This window comes from Parasteatoda tepidariorum, chromosome 1 (assembly GCF_982258835.1).
Source record: "Parasteatoda tepidariorum strain Cologne lab strain chromosome 1, Ptep-v5.0, whole genome shotgun sequence".
In the NCBI taxonomy this organism is placed as follows: domain Eukaryota; kingdom Metazoa; phylum Arthropoda; class Arachnida; order Araneae; family Theridiidae; genus Parasteatoda; species Parasteatoda tepidariorum.
In genome coordinates, this window is record NC_141755.1 from 23,736,771 (window position 1) to 23,751,687 (window position 14,917).

Genomic DNA, 14,917 nt, shown 5'->3' on the forward strand with positions numbered 1-14,917 from the left:
TAGCGTGCCTGACTGCGGGTTCGAATCCCGCTCTGGGCATGGATGTTTCTCTCTCTATTGTCGTCTGATGTGTGAATGTGGCCCACCCTATGAACGGGTATTTGTGGCAGTGTGGCGTGGGTAATGTTGCTCGCCTCCGTGACTTTGGTTCACAGGTGCCCACTGGGTAACGATAAATAAGCAACACTTCCGGCATCTTCTAAGGCGAAGAACGAAAGTTCAGTGCCTGCAGTTATTTAAAAAAAATTTTTTTTTCTAAGAAACAGTACAAATTTTCAACTATTACTCCTTTTGATTATTTGGCTTTGTTTTGATTAAGCAAGAAAAAAATACATAGGAAACAATACCTCACTTGTCTGCATAACAACGTGACATGCGTATGTAAGTGCAAGCACAAAAGTGTACTTTTCGTACACAAAATCCTTATAACTTCCGAAATATTTATTTTATCATTTCCTGTTTTATTTCAATTCTTTCAGCCCAAAAATTTACATTGGGAAACATACCTTATATGTTCAGATAGTTCCAAATATAAAACAATGCACACATGAAAGGAAGTAATTATAATACACCAAAACCTTTCTAAATTCATTCCCTTCACTTGTGTAGATAACAAAGTTAGTTGTGCAAATAATAAATTTTTCTACGTAAAACCCTTATTCCTTCTAAACTAAAAACGGCTCTAAGCGAAACGAAACTCTAAACGAAAAAATCCAATTTTACTGGACTATCTATTTACGAAGACAAAACTCCTGCTTGCTTGCGAAAGCTAAATAATTAATTTGTGGTTGTTCAAATATTACTAAAGCCTCGCAGGAGAGAGGGACTTGTGATTTGCTTATTGTTACATACAAGGGAGCGGGATGGTATGAGCAATGTTTGCATAAGACATAATTCCATTATTTTTCTGTTTTTTTTTTTTCAATTAAAAAAGCTTGTAATTAAAGTTAAATTTGGGTAGGGAAAAATAGAAAGATTAAGATTTTTACTATCGTTGCAAAACACTAATTTCTAAAGAATATTCTACTCAAAATTGTATAAGATAAATTAACCCTTTGTTATAGAATTTTTACTAAACATAATTTTCATATTCTTTCCATTATTTTGTATTAATTTAGCACAAAATAAGTAAAAAACATTATACTTAGCATTATAATAATTTATGGTTAAGAAATACAGCATAAAACGCCGGTGACTTTTTTTGAGTTAATTAATGGTAAAATCTTCCAAACTATTAAATTTGTACTTATTTAAATCTAAGAGAAACAATTATTCACTATTGAAATTCCTTTAATAAACAAAATCAATTATTGTTAAATTTTAATATAAATGATACGAAAAAATTTCTAGCTACTTATTTTAAATTTGGTACAAATATAACTCTGATACTCTAACTATTAGACTGTTTTTTATAACTAAAAAAATACCAAAATGCATTTTTACTTGCGATTAGAGAGTCAGAAATACATATAATAAACGTAATTTTAGTTTTATGCAAAGTTACATCATTTATTTAAATTTATTTCTAAAATTAGATTACAACAGTAAAAGTCAAAGCAAAAAACAAGGAGAGTATATTGAGAATTTTTAACATATGCATGACATAAGGGATTTTATGTTATTACCGTCGGTTGAACAGCCTATCCCAGGGGTCGGCAACCTTTTGAAATGAAAGAGCCAAAAGTTACAATTTTACAAAATTTCCCGGTTTTAAAGAGCCACTGAAAATTTTTGATTTAATAGTACTATATTTTTTTATGTATATATGATTTTTAATTAAAAAAAAACGGTTTTGTATACAGAATAATATTTATTCTTTATTTTTAAAATACGCTAATAATTTTTTTTTTAAATTTAGTTTTTATTTAATTTTTGATTTTTTTAACTTATTTCTTTTTGAGGGGGGGGGGGATAAGAATATTTGGGTCATTAAAATTCGATGAAAATTGAAAATTTTCTTGCTAATTCTTGTCAAATTTTCAACAGAAAACGCGATTTTTTTTAATTAAATGTGCAACGAAACACAATCTTATCAGACAGATTTTATATAATTCTTTTTAATTTTTCATAGCAATTCCGTAATAATATTCATTTATATTATATCAGAATTTTTTCACAATTTTCCTTTTCTAAGAAATATGTACCGTCTATTCTTGTTATTGTTAAAAACAATTTTTAAGCACTTAATTATTAAACATTTAAATAAATTTTGCATTTTTTTGTCAAGGCAAACGTTAAATCGACTTATGATGAAGTGCTAGAAACGATGGTCACGTACTTTTTCTATTTATTGTAATTTCTATTTCTATTTATTGTAAACATTTATAGAGCCTCGAGGTTTCCAACTCAAATAATTTAACATTTTTTCAAAAAATTAATTTAATAAAAGTCACTGAAAGTAACGATCTTCTATTATTTTAAATATCTTTTATACGCAAAATTACAACATTAATGTATTTGATTGCTAAATTTAATAATATGCAGGTAATTCGGAGTGACCGCTCTTAATATGCATTTAAAGAAATTTTGTTTCAAGTGAACGCGAAAACGAACGGATAGAGGTCACACGTTAGAATTTTAACAATCGAAAACAAACAAATCACTGTTGAGGAAGGCGAGTGTAAAAAGGCGATTAACGATTTTTTACCAAATTAAATAACTTTATAAATTAAAAACTTCAACATTCACCTGGCAATTAAACAGGCCTGTTATTATTACTATTATTATAAAGATCATATCAATATATTGCATTAGATATTTTTTAAATTTATATGCTTGTTTTTTCCCTTTTAAATTTTAATTTACTACATCCGCTGAAGTAGATTTTTATCTTTATTTTTGACAAGGTTTATAAAAATTTATATTAAGGGTGGTCTTTTCATTACATCATGTTTTACATGATAATAACATGTGATACACATCAAAGGCTTTAAAAAATGTAGATGAAAATTAAATTAGTATTTATTCATTAAACTGAAACATTAAACTGAAAAATTATCAGACATCAATTATGACTCGTGCATTTTTTTTAAACTCTTAATCTAAGTAGGATTCTTTCTGATGTATTTCAAATATTATATGCGTAATTATTTAATTTTAGTAATTTGATTTGCGAATAATTATTTTTAATGCTTATTTATTACTAAAATTTTATTTTTCATTTTCATTTAATAATTTTATTTATTTTTATTATTCATTTTACAATTTACATTGTTATTAATATAAGAGCTGTGACTAAAATCTTGAATGGGGATACAGAAATAGTTATTTTTTTTCTGTGGGGAGATGAACTATAGTTTTGGAAGCACAGATAAATTTTTTCACGCATTCTTGCCTTAAATTTGTAAAATGCTAAATTTTTTATCCGAATATTTCTTTATATAAAAATAATACTATATAAATAATAAATAAAACTTTTAAAAAAAATTAACTATGTATTCAAACATTGCAGCGTGATAAATCATAAATAAATATTTTTAAAATTTGATGATTTGTAAATAATGCTTTACCGAAGAATGTTTAAGTCTTTTTTTAAAATATTAAAAAAAGAAAAAATACCCTTAAATCGCAAAATAATTTTTTTTTCTAGTTAAGGTAGTTAAAGTACAATTTTGTTAATTATCGTGCCTTTTAGTACAAAACTGTGAATTGAGTTTTTACATAATCACAAAAATATTAAGTTTCTTTTTACTAATAATTAACTTAAACAAATGGAAAATTGTTAGCTTAAATCTAAAATATAAATGAAAAACATTAAATACATACGAAATACATCAACATAGTAACAAAAAAGATGAAGAAAAAAAAATATTTAAAAAAAAACTGCAGCTTTTCTATTTTAGAACACATTACATTTTTAATAAAATAAGCATTAGTATAGTTTTGTTCATAAAGGATCGCAGTTTGAACTTATTATAAAAACAACTGCTACGAACAAATATAAAATTTGATTTTTGAAATTTAAATTAAATAAGATCTGTGAAAAATAATCTCAACTGAAAAAAACTAAATTTAAAAATAAATTACTATTCTAAACACAAAATTAAAAAGATTAGTAAATAATTATTTAAAAAAAGGAAAAAGAATTCCTATCTTTAGAATTCAAATGTGATTTATCTGTTTCCATCTCAAGCTCCTACTAATGAATATAAATAACGTAAAAAAAATTTAATTGCTCTTTTTTCTTTCTTTTAATCATTTTACAGTGGAAAAGAGATTAAAAATTTTTTATCTACTTCATAAAAATTAATTTTTACCCATATATATTTTTTAAAAAAATATTTTTTTTCTTTTTTGAAAAAAGTCTTATACCTAAATTTTGAAGCAATAATTGAGGAATTAATTTAATAAGAAAATAACAACATATTTAATGAAATTTAATTTTACCTTAATATTTAAACAATAAGACTGCAAATAGTAAATATTCATAAGAAATTTATACTTGCATTCAATAATAATATTAATTTATAATAAATGCTTTGAGTAACTAAGTACTTGTAAACTGGTACTGGACAGTTAAAGACAGGTCATTGTAGTAACTGGGGAGGTGAGTGAAAAGAAACTGGACAGTCATATAGAGAAAACCACAGCTGTATGTGCATTGAGCCCTTTCCTTCCCTTTCTTAACGACATGGACAAAGATATTGTCTTTATTCTTAGAAAGAGCAAAGAGAAAATGTGAGAAAAAGACACTTCTAGATAAATACTTTTAAAGCACCCTGGATTTTTCAAGTTGACAGAAATTTCCGGGGTTTTGTCTGCTGTTTCACAAGATCAGAGTCGCAGGCATCATCCTTTTTTTGTGCCTTTTCATGGTGTCGGTAACGGCATGCTCAAACAGACAACAGACTTGCCACTTTTCCGGGTGAATACTCGGAATCGAGTCGGAATGAGACACCCCTCTAACCGGGCTTAACGACAGGCCTGAGGGTAGCGGTTTGTAATTAACGATTATAAGAATAGAAAGCTCTTGAGAAATTAGGTACTTAAAAATATTTTTTCTTTTTTTTAAGGGCTTTAGTAACAATTTATTAATTTTTTCGTATGGAACTGGAGAGCCACAACTTTACATCAAAAGAGCCACCTGTGGCTCGCGAGTCACAGGTTGCCGACCACTGGCCTATCCAATTTTTTCAGATTACGAGTACTAATGTTTAACCCCGTAGCCTTGTAATATTGAACCCAATCCAGAAGACAAGGGAACTCCTGGATCAAGTATTGGGAGAAAATTTGCCATCGTGGAAGACTTTTTGATAGAATAAACCGGGCATTAGCGTTACATGTCGAGGAAAACCACGCAAACCTCCCACTGTTAGCCTGACGCATGGGGATTTTAACTTTTGATCCGTCTACCACTGAGGATATTATACGTCAGCAAAGTGGGGGATGCGATCCGAGTGTGGAATTCATATCGACAAGTCATAGCCAGGATTTGAACCCGGTTCACCTCATTGGAAGGCGGACTCCCTATCCCCTGAGCCACCACGGATTTGTAATTTTCTTATTTTGCTGAGATGGGGTTCAAAATGGCCAATAAAAAAACTTCTTCGAATGACCCCTTTTTAGACATCACTTTAGTTTAAAAATCAAACCATTTTCAATCTTAGAACTAGATATTTTTATTTTTATTGTTAAAATGTTGTAAACTTAAAATATCTCATTTCATTCAAAATTGTCGAAAATAATTATAATTCTTCGTTTACTATACTACTACTTCAATTTTAGTAAAGAAGTAACAGCAAAAGTAGACAAACAAAAATCCAATTGATAAATAAATTTTTGAATTATTAATTGATACAAAAATTAAATTAACAGTTATTACTATATAGATTTGTTTTCAACATAAAGGAGACTTAAGTATATCTGAAAAATCTTCAGTATTACAATTATTCTTATAAGCCCATTTCTTAATTAGGCATGTGTCTTTTGACTAATCGTGACGTGTGATAAGAATGAGTCAATCTAATTAACTTTTTAATAAGGTTATTCATAATAAGGTAAAAGTCAACAGTAGTGGCTCAGTGGATACGGAATTCGCCTCTAAATGAGATGACGTAGGTTCGAAACCTAGAGATAATTGGACAACACAGCGACTACAGTGCTGACATAAAATATCCTCAACGGTATCTATTCTAAAATTCATTAAAAGTATTGAACATGTCGCTGAGCAGTATGGAAACCCAAAAAGAGAGGTATAGATACAGCTAGAGGTGTAAGCCTCTGGGTATCTTATAATTGATGTTAACACTTTTTCAACTATTTCCAGATTGTACTCGTTTTTAAGCAACTGTTTGTTATTAACAAAGTTTTAACGGTTCGTTAAAACTTTCCGGCCAGAGGTTCGCTCGATGGGCCACGGTGTGACGGACGCTCGCTGCTGTCGACTGACGTCGTCGCTTTAGACTCCGACAATTTCCTTCTTTGCCATCCGACGCGTTTCGTGTTGCTAGAAATCTTGTGTGACTTGGGGCCTTGACCCGAGTGCCTGAATCTCCTGTGCTGTACGTGGTTGACGTCATTTGGACGAGACATCCAGTTTTTGTGTATAGGCCTTAATGGCCTGGGTCGCGTGAATTCATTACTATTCTTAGTGGTAGACGGATCATGGATTACAATCCCTTGCTAACCGTGGTAGGTTTTCCTCTTAATGTAATGCAGATTATTTCCAAGAAAAAGTCCTCCGTGAAGGATATTTTGTCCCAAGGCTTGATCCATAAGTTCCCTTGCCTTCTGGTTTAAGTTCAAAATTACAAGGCTTTGTACACTGATATATCATATATAAATAACTGTCGGCGTCGTTGAGCAGCCAACCCAATAATGGGTTTACAACTACTAACGTTCAACTAGGTAGCCTTTTAATTTTAACCTAATCCAGAAGACAAGGGAACTCCTGGATCAAGTATTGGAAGAAATTTGCCTTTGTGGAGGACTTTTTTGATGGAACTAACCCACATTTGAGTTACATGGAGAGGAAAACCGCAAGTATCTCCCATGGTTAGCCTAACGGCAAGGGGATTCTAACCCATAATCCATCTACCACCGAGGATATTTTTTATTTGCACTGTGGTCGGTGCGAGCCGGGTGCGGAATTTGTATCAACGAACCATCGCTTCGAGCCTGGCTCACCTCATTGGAAGGAGAACGCTCTATCCTCTGAGCCACCACAACTCATTGTACAGGAACAGTCGTAAGCCCAAAAATGGGTCGGCTGTTCAAAGCTGGATACAAAAAAAAAAATTATGGCAAAAAAGCTCATTGTGAACTGCCTGAAATAAATCAGTCGTAATGAGCAATGAATTGTGTATTTTCGAATTACCAAAAAGTATGTAAGCTCACTGCAATTAACCTAAAATGTTTCTAGTAGATAAAAAATATTAGGCACTTGTACAATCAGCCAGGCGCATTAGCAAAGTGATGCCACTATTGTGAAAAGAACAAGATTTTTCATTTAGCTTATGATACATACATTCGGGAGCCAACAAAGCCATATGAAGGAGGAAATGAGCAGCTTATAATGGTCAAAAAGACTGGAATATCCCCCCCCCGACAATGTCCGAGGGTCGAAGTCTGTCTTACCTCCTATGCCTGCTGATTTTAGCTGGGTAAAAAGGGATGGCCTTCACGCCTAGGATGGCCCCACCAGGAGAAAATCTTCCAACATACATCACTCATTCCACCCATTGCAAAAATGCTGTGTTCAACCAACTTCGTCGGAACATACTCTGGTTTGACTTGGACTTTCTAAGGTGGATTTTAAATCAAATCATTTTTTTTCTTGCGGTCAGTGGCGACTAGGAGCTTTTTTGACGCATGTCAGATTAAGAGGATAAGCAACAACAACATTCAGGAGTCAATCAAGTGCTTTAAGGTTATAATATGTTTTTTTTTTAAATGGGAATATATTGTAAGTATAGGTAAGTACAGCATTTATTTTAAATGTTTCTAAAAATATTTTGCCTATGTCTTATAGGTCAAAATGAACAGTTGCCACTGGCCAAAGGGTGACTAAATATAAATTAATCAATTGTTACAATTATAAAATTCAATCGCCACATATTTCGTTGAAAATGCACCCCCAGTGTATTTTACTATTCATATTTTTTTAAAATAAATTTTGAACTACTATGAATATTTTACAGTATTCTGAAAATATTTTTATTTCATGCATGTTTCTTAAAATTTTTCTACATTTTGGAAATGAATTTCGTAATGTTTATAATAATTTGAAGTTAAAAATTTTCGAATTTTGTACAATACTATGCCTAATTTGGTTAGCTTTAAAACTTAATTTCCAAAAAAAAAAAATAATAAAGAAAAAATCAATAATGGAATCTTAAATTGATCTAGGATACAGTGATGTTAAACGTCCTGCTACGGTAATCTTAAACATAGTTGTGAAAATATTTAATTAATATGCTACAAAAATTATTATTTTAGGAGAATAAGTCATAAAGAACAAAATAGAATAAAATATTTTATTGTTTATACACTAATACTTTAATATACAGTTGTCAAACACAACACTTAAAATATTAAATATGTAATATTCTTTCAATAAATATGAGTTAAGATTCAACTCCAATAGGCTTAGAAGCACAGGCTTGACGTACACTCATTTCCTACAAAAGCAAAAAAAAAGAGACTTATAATTTTTTATAAATAATAATTCTTTAATTTCTACATACAGTAAAAGTGCTTAGTATAGAATAGCGAGAAAATGGTGAAACGCATGCTCGCAAAATTTATTGTGAAAGTAGGTGTGGACACAACTTAGTGCATTTTTTTAAATTTCATTTTGCAATTTGAATTTTAGAAAATGGAAAAAATTATCAATGCTTCCAAAAACATTACTTTAAAAGGATAGTATGTTATGCAGGATCTCTTTCATATGCAACATATCTTTTCTAATCCTTGTCAAAAAAGTAAACACTCAATTGGTATCAAATTAACATTCAAACGAAGGAACAAAAAATGATATTCAAATCTGTTGAATCACGAGGGATGAGGTTGGATGAAAAACTTTAAAACCAGTTTAATTGTCTGATTTAATGGAGTCGAATTTAAATAGCCTACTTCTCTCTGTTTCCAGTAGCAAGCAAACAGGTTGTGATGTTTTCAATCTCATTGTTTAATTAGTATAAAAATAGACTCTTTTTCTTTTCCTAAACTAAATATTTATTTGTTATCCCTAATGTGCATACCTTATTTCTGATAAGGATTAAAAAAAAAAAAGTTTCATATTAAGGATGGAGAATTGTCCCGAACTACGTTGATTGCTAAAAGAAATTTACACCCTTTGGTGTAAAATAGCCATGCCTCTAACCCCAACTTTTAACCACCATCTTATACCGCCATGTAATTTTTACTCTGGTTATACAATGTGCTCCAAACTTTTACTCTACAAGACATAAGAACTTTCAGCCATGACAGGTTTAACCAGCTGTTTAGTTGGCCTCCAATACAGAACACATTATCCCATGTGCTTCACCAGTGATGTGAGCAATGCCTTCACAGCTGGAGCATGAAATTATATAAACATCCAAGTAAATTGTTAAAGTTTCACTATATAAATGTAAGGAATGCTTTTTTAGCCTTTTAAGAATATTCTGAAATTAGTATAACAGCTCAATTTTACAGAATGTAATTAATACATAAATTTTACAAAATTCATAGAAATATTACATACCCATGTATCCAGCAATGATGTAATAGAATATTTTTGTGGCATTGTGCTTAACCGAGTACAAAGTACTTGCTGAATGCTTTGCAGAATCGAAGTAGATTCTAAAAGAAAATGAAAAAAAAAGCTTCAAAGCATTGCATTAGAAATAATAAAAATTGTCTAAAATCTCAGCTATTAGTTTTAATTATCCATAAACCATATAATCTGTTCATTTTTTGGTGTTTTCTGAAAATTAATGGCATGAAGAAATAATGATTCATAGATGATAAAAAATACTTCATGATGGATGCTCCAATTTCTGAATACATCATAACAGATAATTTTAGTTGGAAAACCAATACACCGTTTTGCTATAGTTTTTTCAACCCTTCTTCGTAGTTTCCAACTACAATAACAGTCAATTGCAGTAAAAGTCAAAACAAAAATGAGGGTGGCAGGTGTTGCAAATTTTTTACATAAGCATAGGTAGAGAATATAGATTAGGTTATTTTTGCTTACAAGGGGTGGAAAGGTAGTTTAAAACTGTCAAAAACAAGCTTATAAAAAATATCAATGACACCAAACGAGGAGAAAAAGTCAATCATTGAATAATTGCACCCAGAGTCTCAGGGACCCATTAAAAATACAAAAGTGGGTCCAGCAACAACAAAAAAAGAGAGGCTCACGAACAATTATGTAGTTACTGACTCTTGCACTTAAAAAGTGTCAGGTGTTTTCCTATTTTTTGTAATTTATATCTGTAATAAAAATAAAAATTAAAGCAGGATTTTAAAAAATGTGCAGAAATCCACAGCAATAACTGCCTGAAAAGTGATATAAAAACCACACGAAATTATGATGGAATGAATACTGGGCCTTAAAAATTCCTTGGTAATAAAAACAACTACTATAAAAAGAATGGTAAACCATGTGGATTCACTATAAAATTGAGGCAAAATAAGTGCATCAAAAGATATTATTTGAAATTTCGGACTTAAAATAATTCTTAAAAGTAAAATTTTAAAAAAACACATGGACTTTTGTGATGTCCTTGTGTTTGTTTCGATTTCATTTCAGCCATAATAGTAATTATTAGGAGAAAACAAATATATTGGACTTATTCATACTGTTTTTCGTTGGTCAAAACTAGTTTTATCATATAATATTTTATTAAATAAAACAGTTAAAATTAAAATAAAGAAAACCATTTTTAGAGGAATTGAGTTTTAAATATTTCGCTATCTCAGTTAGGAATTTACCTTATAACTGTTTCATATGTCAAAAAATTTTATTTCACCTAAGTTGCATTCTACTTCTACACGTATACATGGCACGTTAATGCATACTTTTCAGATAAAAATCAAGATGTTAATGCAGGGGAGATTTGTATTCAGTTTATTTTAACTTTGTCTACAAAAACAAAATGGTGCTTGATTAATTTTTGTCTGTAAGGCCAAAATAAATCTGAGTCACCTACTGCACATGTTCTGTTATCAGGTACATACAGTACTGTATATATCATTGCAATAAAAATATTACTTCAAAATGAAAATAAAAATTTCTAGATGCATATTTTACATATTGGACATAAATATAAGCTTTTGTGTACTGTATGATGCATGCATAAATAAGAATCAGTAAAACTTTGACTAACCATATTCATCTTTGGTTGTATAACATTGAGGAGGTTTTTCAGGGTAATTTTCAGGCACTGTAATACTTATTGATGGAACACAAGGCAAATTTTTATCATCTAAAGAATTAAAATATGAAGTAAATAAACATGTATATAATCTTCATTTCACAACAAACATGGTAAGAAAATTTCAGTTCTAAAAATACTAGTCAGATTAAAAAAAATTTGCACCACTATTTTACACTAAAGAAAAATATCAACAATTTTTAAAATGCTAAACAGAGATGTAGTAAAAAAAAACTTTGGTGACTGAAATCATAAAAGATCTCAGTTGAAATGCATTTCTTGCAATTGCTGAGATCGAAATAAAATTCAATGGTTAAAAAAATAGGTTTCACGAGAAGAGTTGGTAACTCAGCATTTTTAAAAAAAATAATAAAAATGTCATTGTTTGATTTCAAAACATTTTCTGGTGCCACTGGATTGATGCACGGTAATATTTGTGGGTTAATGTAGTAATCTATGCAGTTCAACAGATTAGCATAAGTAGTTTTAATTTAAAACCATGCTTTAAATGGGGTTAAGAAAATCAGAACTACATTTTTCCAAAAAATTAGGACTAGAATTGATGTTGCATTAAAAATCCAAACTTTTTGATACTTAAAATCCATAAAAATCCACATTTGCATTCTTAAAAAAATAAGATGCTCTAAACACACAAAAATCAAGAATATGAGGATCAGAACCTAATAATTAGGACAAATAAGGATAAAATATTTTTTATCAGAAAAATCCGAACATCGAACCCTGCTTAAAACTGAACAATTTAGAAGATGGAACTTGCTAGACAGTCTAAAATATTTAATCCCCCATGAGGAGCTAGCAAGTGAAAATTTCATGCTCTGCAATAAAATATTAGCAATAGTAGTTTATTTTATAATTAATTACAAGTAAGCTCAATCCAATAATATTAAAATAATGTGAACAGCATAGTTGTTTTATCTTAAAAGAGAATTTTGAACAATTTTAACCATTACAAATTTTTCAAGATAATTGTCATACTTTTCTAGCTATTATTTGGTATAATAAAAGGTCCCTTAACTACTAAACTGCGATGGCTGTCATTGTAAAAAGCTGGAGTTAGATCAGATGGATGGAAACCAGCTTGATTGGGAAGTAAAGACGGACTCTGTGCAGTGCTAAAAATATTGTTACAATCATGCTGTTGGTCACAAAATTGTGGAGCCTTATCCACCATGACTCTCCTGGCTCACAATGAGCTGTTGCGGGAATGCTTTACTTTTATAATAAAAGGAAATAAAAGCTATTATTTAGAAATTTCTTTTAATATCAATCTCATTTAAATACAGATGATAAATTAATTTAATACAAAACATACCCAGTTGACAAATGAGATTCACAGTTTTTGATCCTTGATGCTGAACAGGATCTAATTGTACTTTAAATTTTTGATCAAGACGAGCAATTTCTCCTTGCAGAACATCAGATATTTCAGCAGAATCGTCATCTGCTTTTCTGCGCTTAGGAGGTGGAGAAGGAGTTCTAAATAAATTGATAAATTAATTTATTTCAAACTAATTATAGAATTCAATTTAAAAGTTTCTTGCTCAAAAGGGAAAGACACGTTTTAAAAAATTGTTTCTTTTTAAACTGCATAACAGTTGAGATTCTATTATTAGAATTTTTTTTATTTATATAAATATAATTGATAATACATTAAGTATAACATTATTTCAAAACAAAAATATAATTACTCGATAAAGGTATTTATTTTTAACCAGGGATGATAGTGAGCCCAACTCAAAAATCCTGAAATTTTCTTGAGTAAAATCATTAATGACACATTTTAAAAAACTAATGTCTTTATAAATTAAAATCATTGATATTTTCAAAACATAAAACTCTAATGAAATTATATGCAGCATAATTTAAATGAATAATTATTTATAAGTTTACTTTCATCTCTAATCACATTTATTATTCGACCAGAAAAAATATTTACAAATGAAAGCGATGACAAGTATGAATTCTAGTTCTAATATTTTTAAATAAAATATACAAGAATTTCTATACATAAATGTGATCGATGATTTCTGGAAACTTCTGGACCTTGGATTTCCGGATTGCAGTTAGTAGAAAATCCGAAAATCCAGATTTTTTCCGCAGCACAATCATCTCTGTTTAACGTAATGAAACCAAATGCAATAACAATTTGAATTTTTAATTCCTGCGTACTAAAAAAAGTAAACAGTAATTTTGTGAAAAGAATCTGCCATAAATGTCACTTTTTTCATAATGATAAATGTGTAAATAATATGTGTCAAAATCTGCATAAATGGTTTATTTGCTTTTAAAATGTGCTATTTCATCATATAAATTTAACTTAAATAACTTAAGTTTTAAATTAATTGAAAAATCTTCATTCCAATCATTGTTATAAGAACAGAATCAAACTGAAGAAAATGAAAATTTAAGATCAATAAAATTAAAAAAAAAAAAAAAAACTATGCAATTTTTTTTGCATGTTATTTAAAAACGACAGTGTGTGTTGTAGGAGATTAGGAAGCATTTAAGATGCTATTATTATTTTTTAAATGTGTTATTATTAAAAAAATATTGATATCTAGAAGCTATGACTTTTTTTATATCTCAAACTTAAATAAAAGTGAACATTTTAAAATCAATACCTAACACTAGATCCAAAGAGTGCTGTAATAGGTGGTCCAAATGTTTTTTCCAGTATATGATTAAACATAGGAGATTTACTGATATTGTTTAATGCATCAATTAGGGGTTGACATATATTTTGTTCTTGTGATTTCATAGGGACAGTAGTAGGTTGGGCAGGCGGTGTTATACCATCCATTTGTAAAAATGACTATAAAAAGAATTTTTCAACATTTTAATGAAAATAGATTAAAAAAATTATAGTAAGAACACATAATATGCAAGTAGTAACAGTGATTTGAAAGTTCAAAATAAAAGTAAAAACAAATATTCTTCAATATATTCAGATTATAAAATGTTTACTACATGACTCATAAAAATTAAAATACAAAATTGTCATTAATTATGCAGGGAAAAAAATTTTGATTTTAGAATAATTGTAATTATTTCTTTACTATTTTATAGTACCAAGTCTGCAATTTGTAAAATCAGTAATTAGTAAAATCAGTCATTTATATTTATCAAATTTCTTCAGTTATCTGACTTAAATACCCTAATATCAAAAATAGCCAGCAACACTGCTTTATATCTAAGAAAACATCTGTTGTTCGGGGTTGTATTTATTGACTAATTATTCTCTCTGGTAAACAGCAAAAATTTTCTGGTAAGCAACTTTTTGTGAATTTCTAGCTCTTGAAAATTTAACTTTGTAAACTTATATGAAATTGCCTTCCTAAATCTTATTGCACATTTATTCTTGCACCATGAAATACTGGGAAAATTCTATCTTCTTTCTTTTATGAAGTAAATAATCAATAAATGGAAACAAAACCTTCAGACATTGATGTAATCCCATTAAACAGCATGCACTGTATATATCAAATTTGGATTCCCAACAAAAATACAATTATTCATTTGAAATCAGGAAATTT

The 14,917-nt window shown here is 29.3% G+C and overlaps 1 protein-coding gene across 7 annotated transcripts in view; it reads right to left on the reverse strand.

The window, feature by feature from the left end:
- Positions 1 to 8,460: 8,460 nt before the first annotated feature.
- MED15 (mediator complex subunit 15) overlaps positions 8,461 to 14,917 on the reverse strand; it is a 93,695-nt gene continuing 87,238 nt past the window's right edge. For all 7 annotated transcript variants that reach the window (XM_087160330.1, XM_043041540.2, XM_043041541.3 and 4 more), the window contains 5 exons: positions 14,006 to 14,196; positions 12,697 to 12,860; positions 11,316 to 11,414; positions 9,686 to 9,783; positions 8,461 to 8,618 (listed from right to left, as the gene is read on the reverse strand). In XM_087160330.1, the coding sequence (XP_087016456.1) occupies positions 8,565 to 8,618; positions 9,686 to 9,783; positions 11,316 to 11,414; positions 12,697 to 12,860; positions 14,006 to 14,196 (606 nt within the window). In that variant the 3' untranslated portion in view covers positions 8,461 to 8,564. The remainder of the gene's footprint in view (positions 8,619 to 9,685; positions 9,784 to 11,315; positions 11,415 to 12,696; positions 12,861 to 14,005; positions 14,197 to 14,917) is intronic.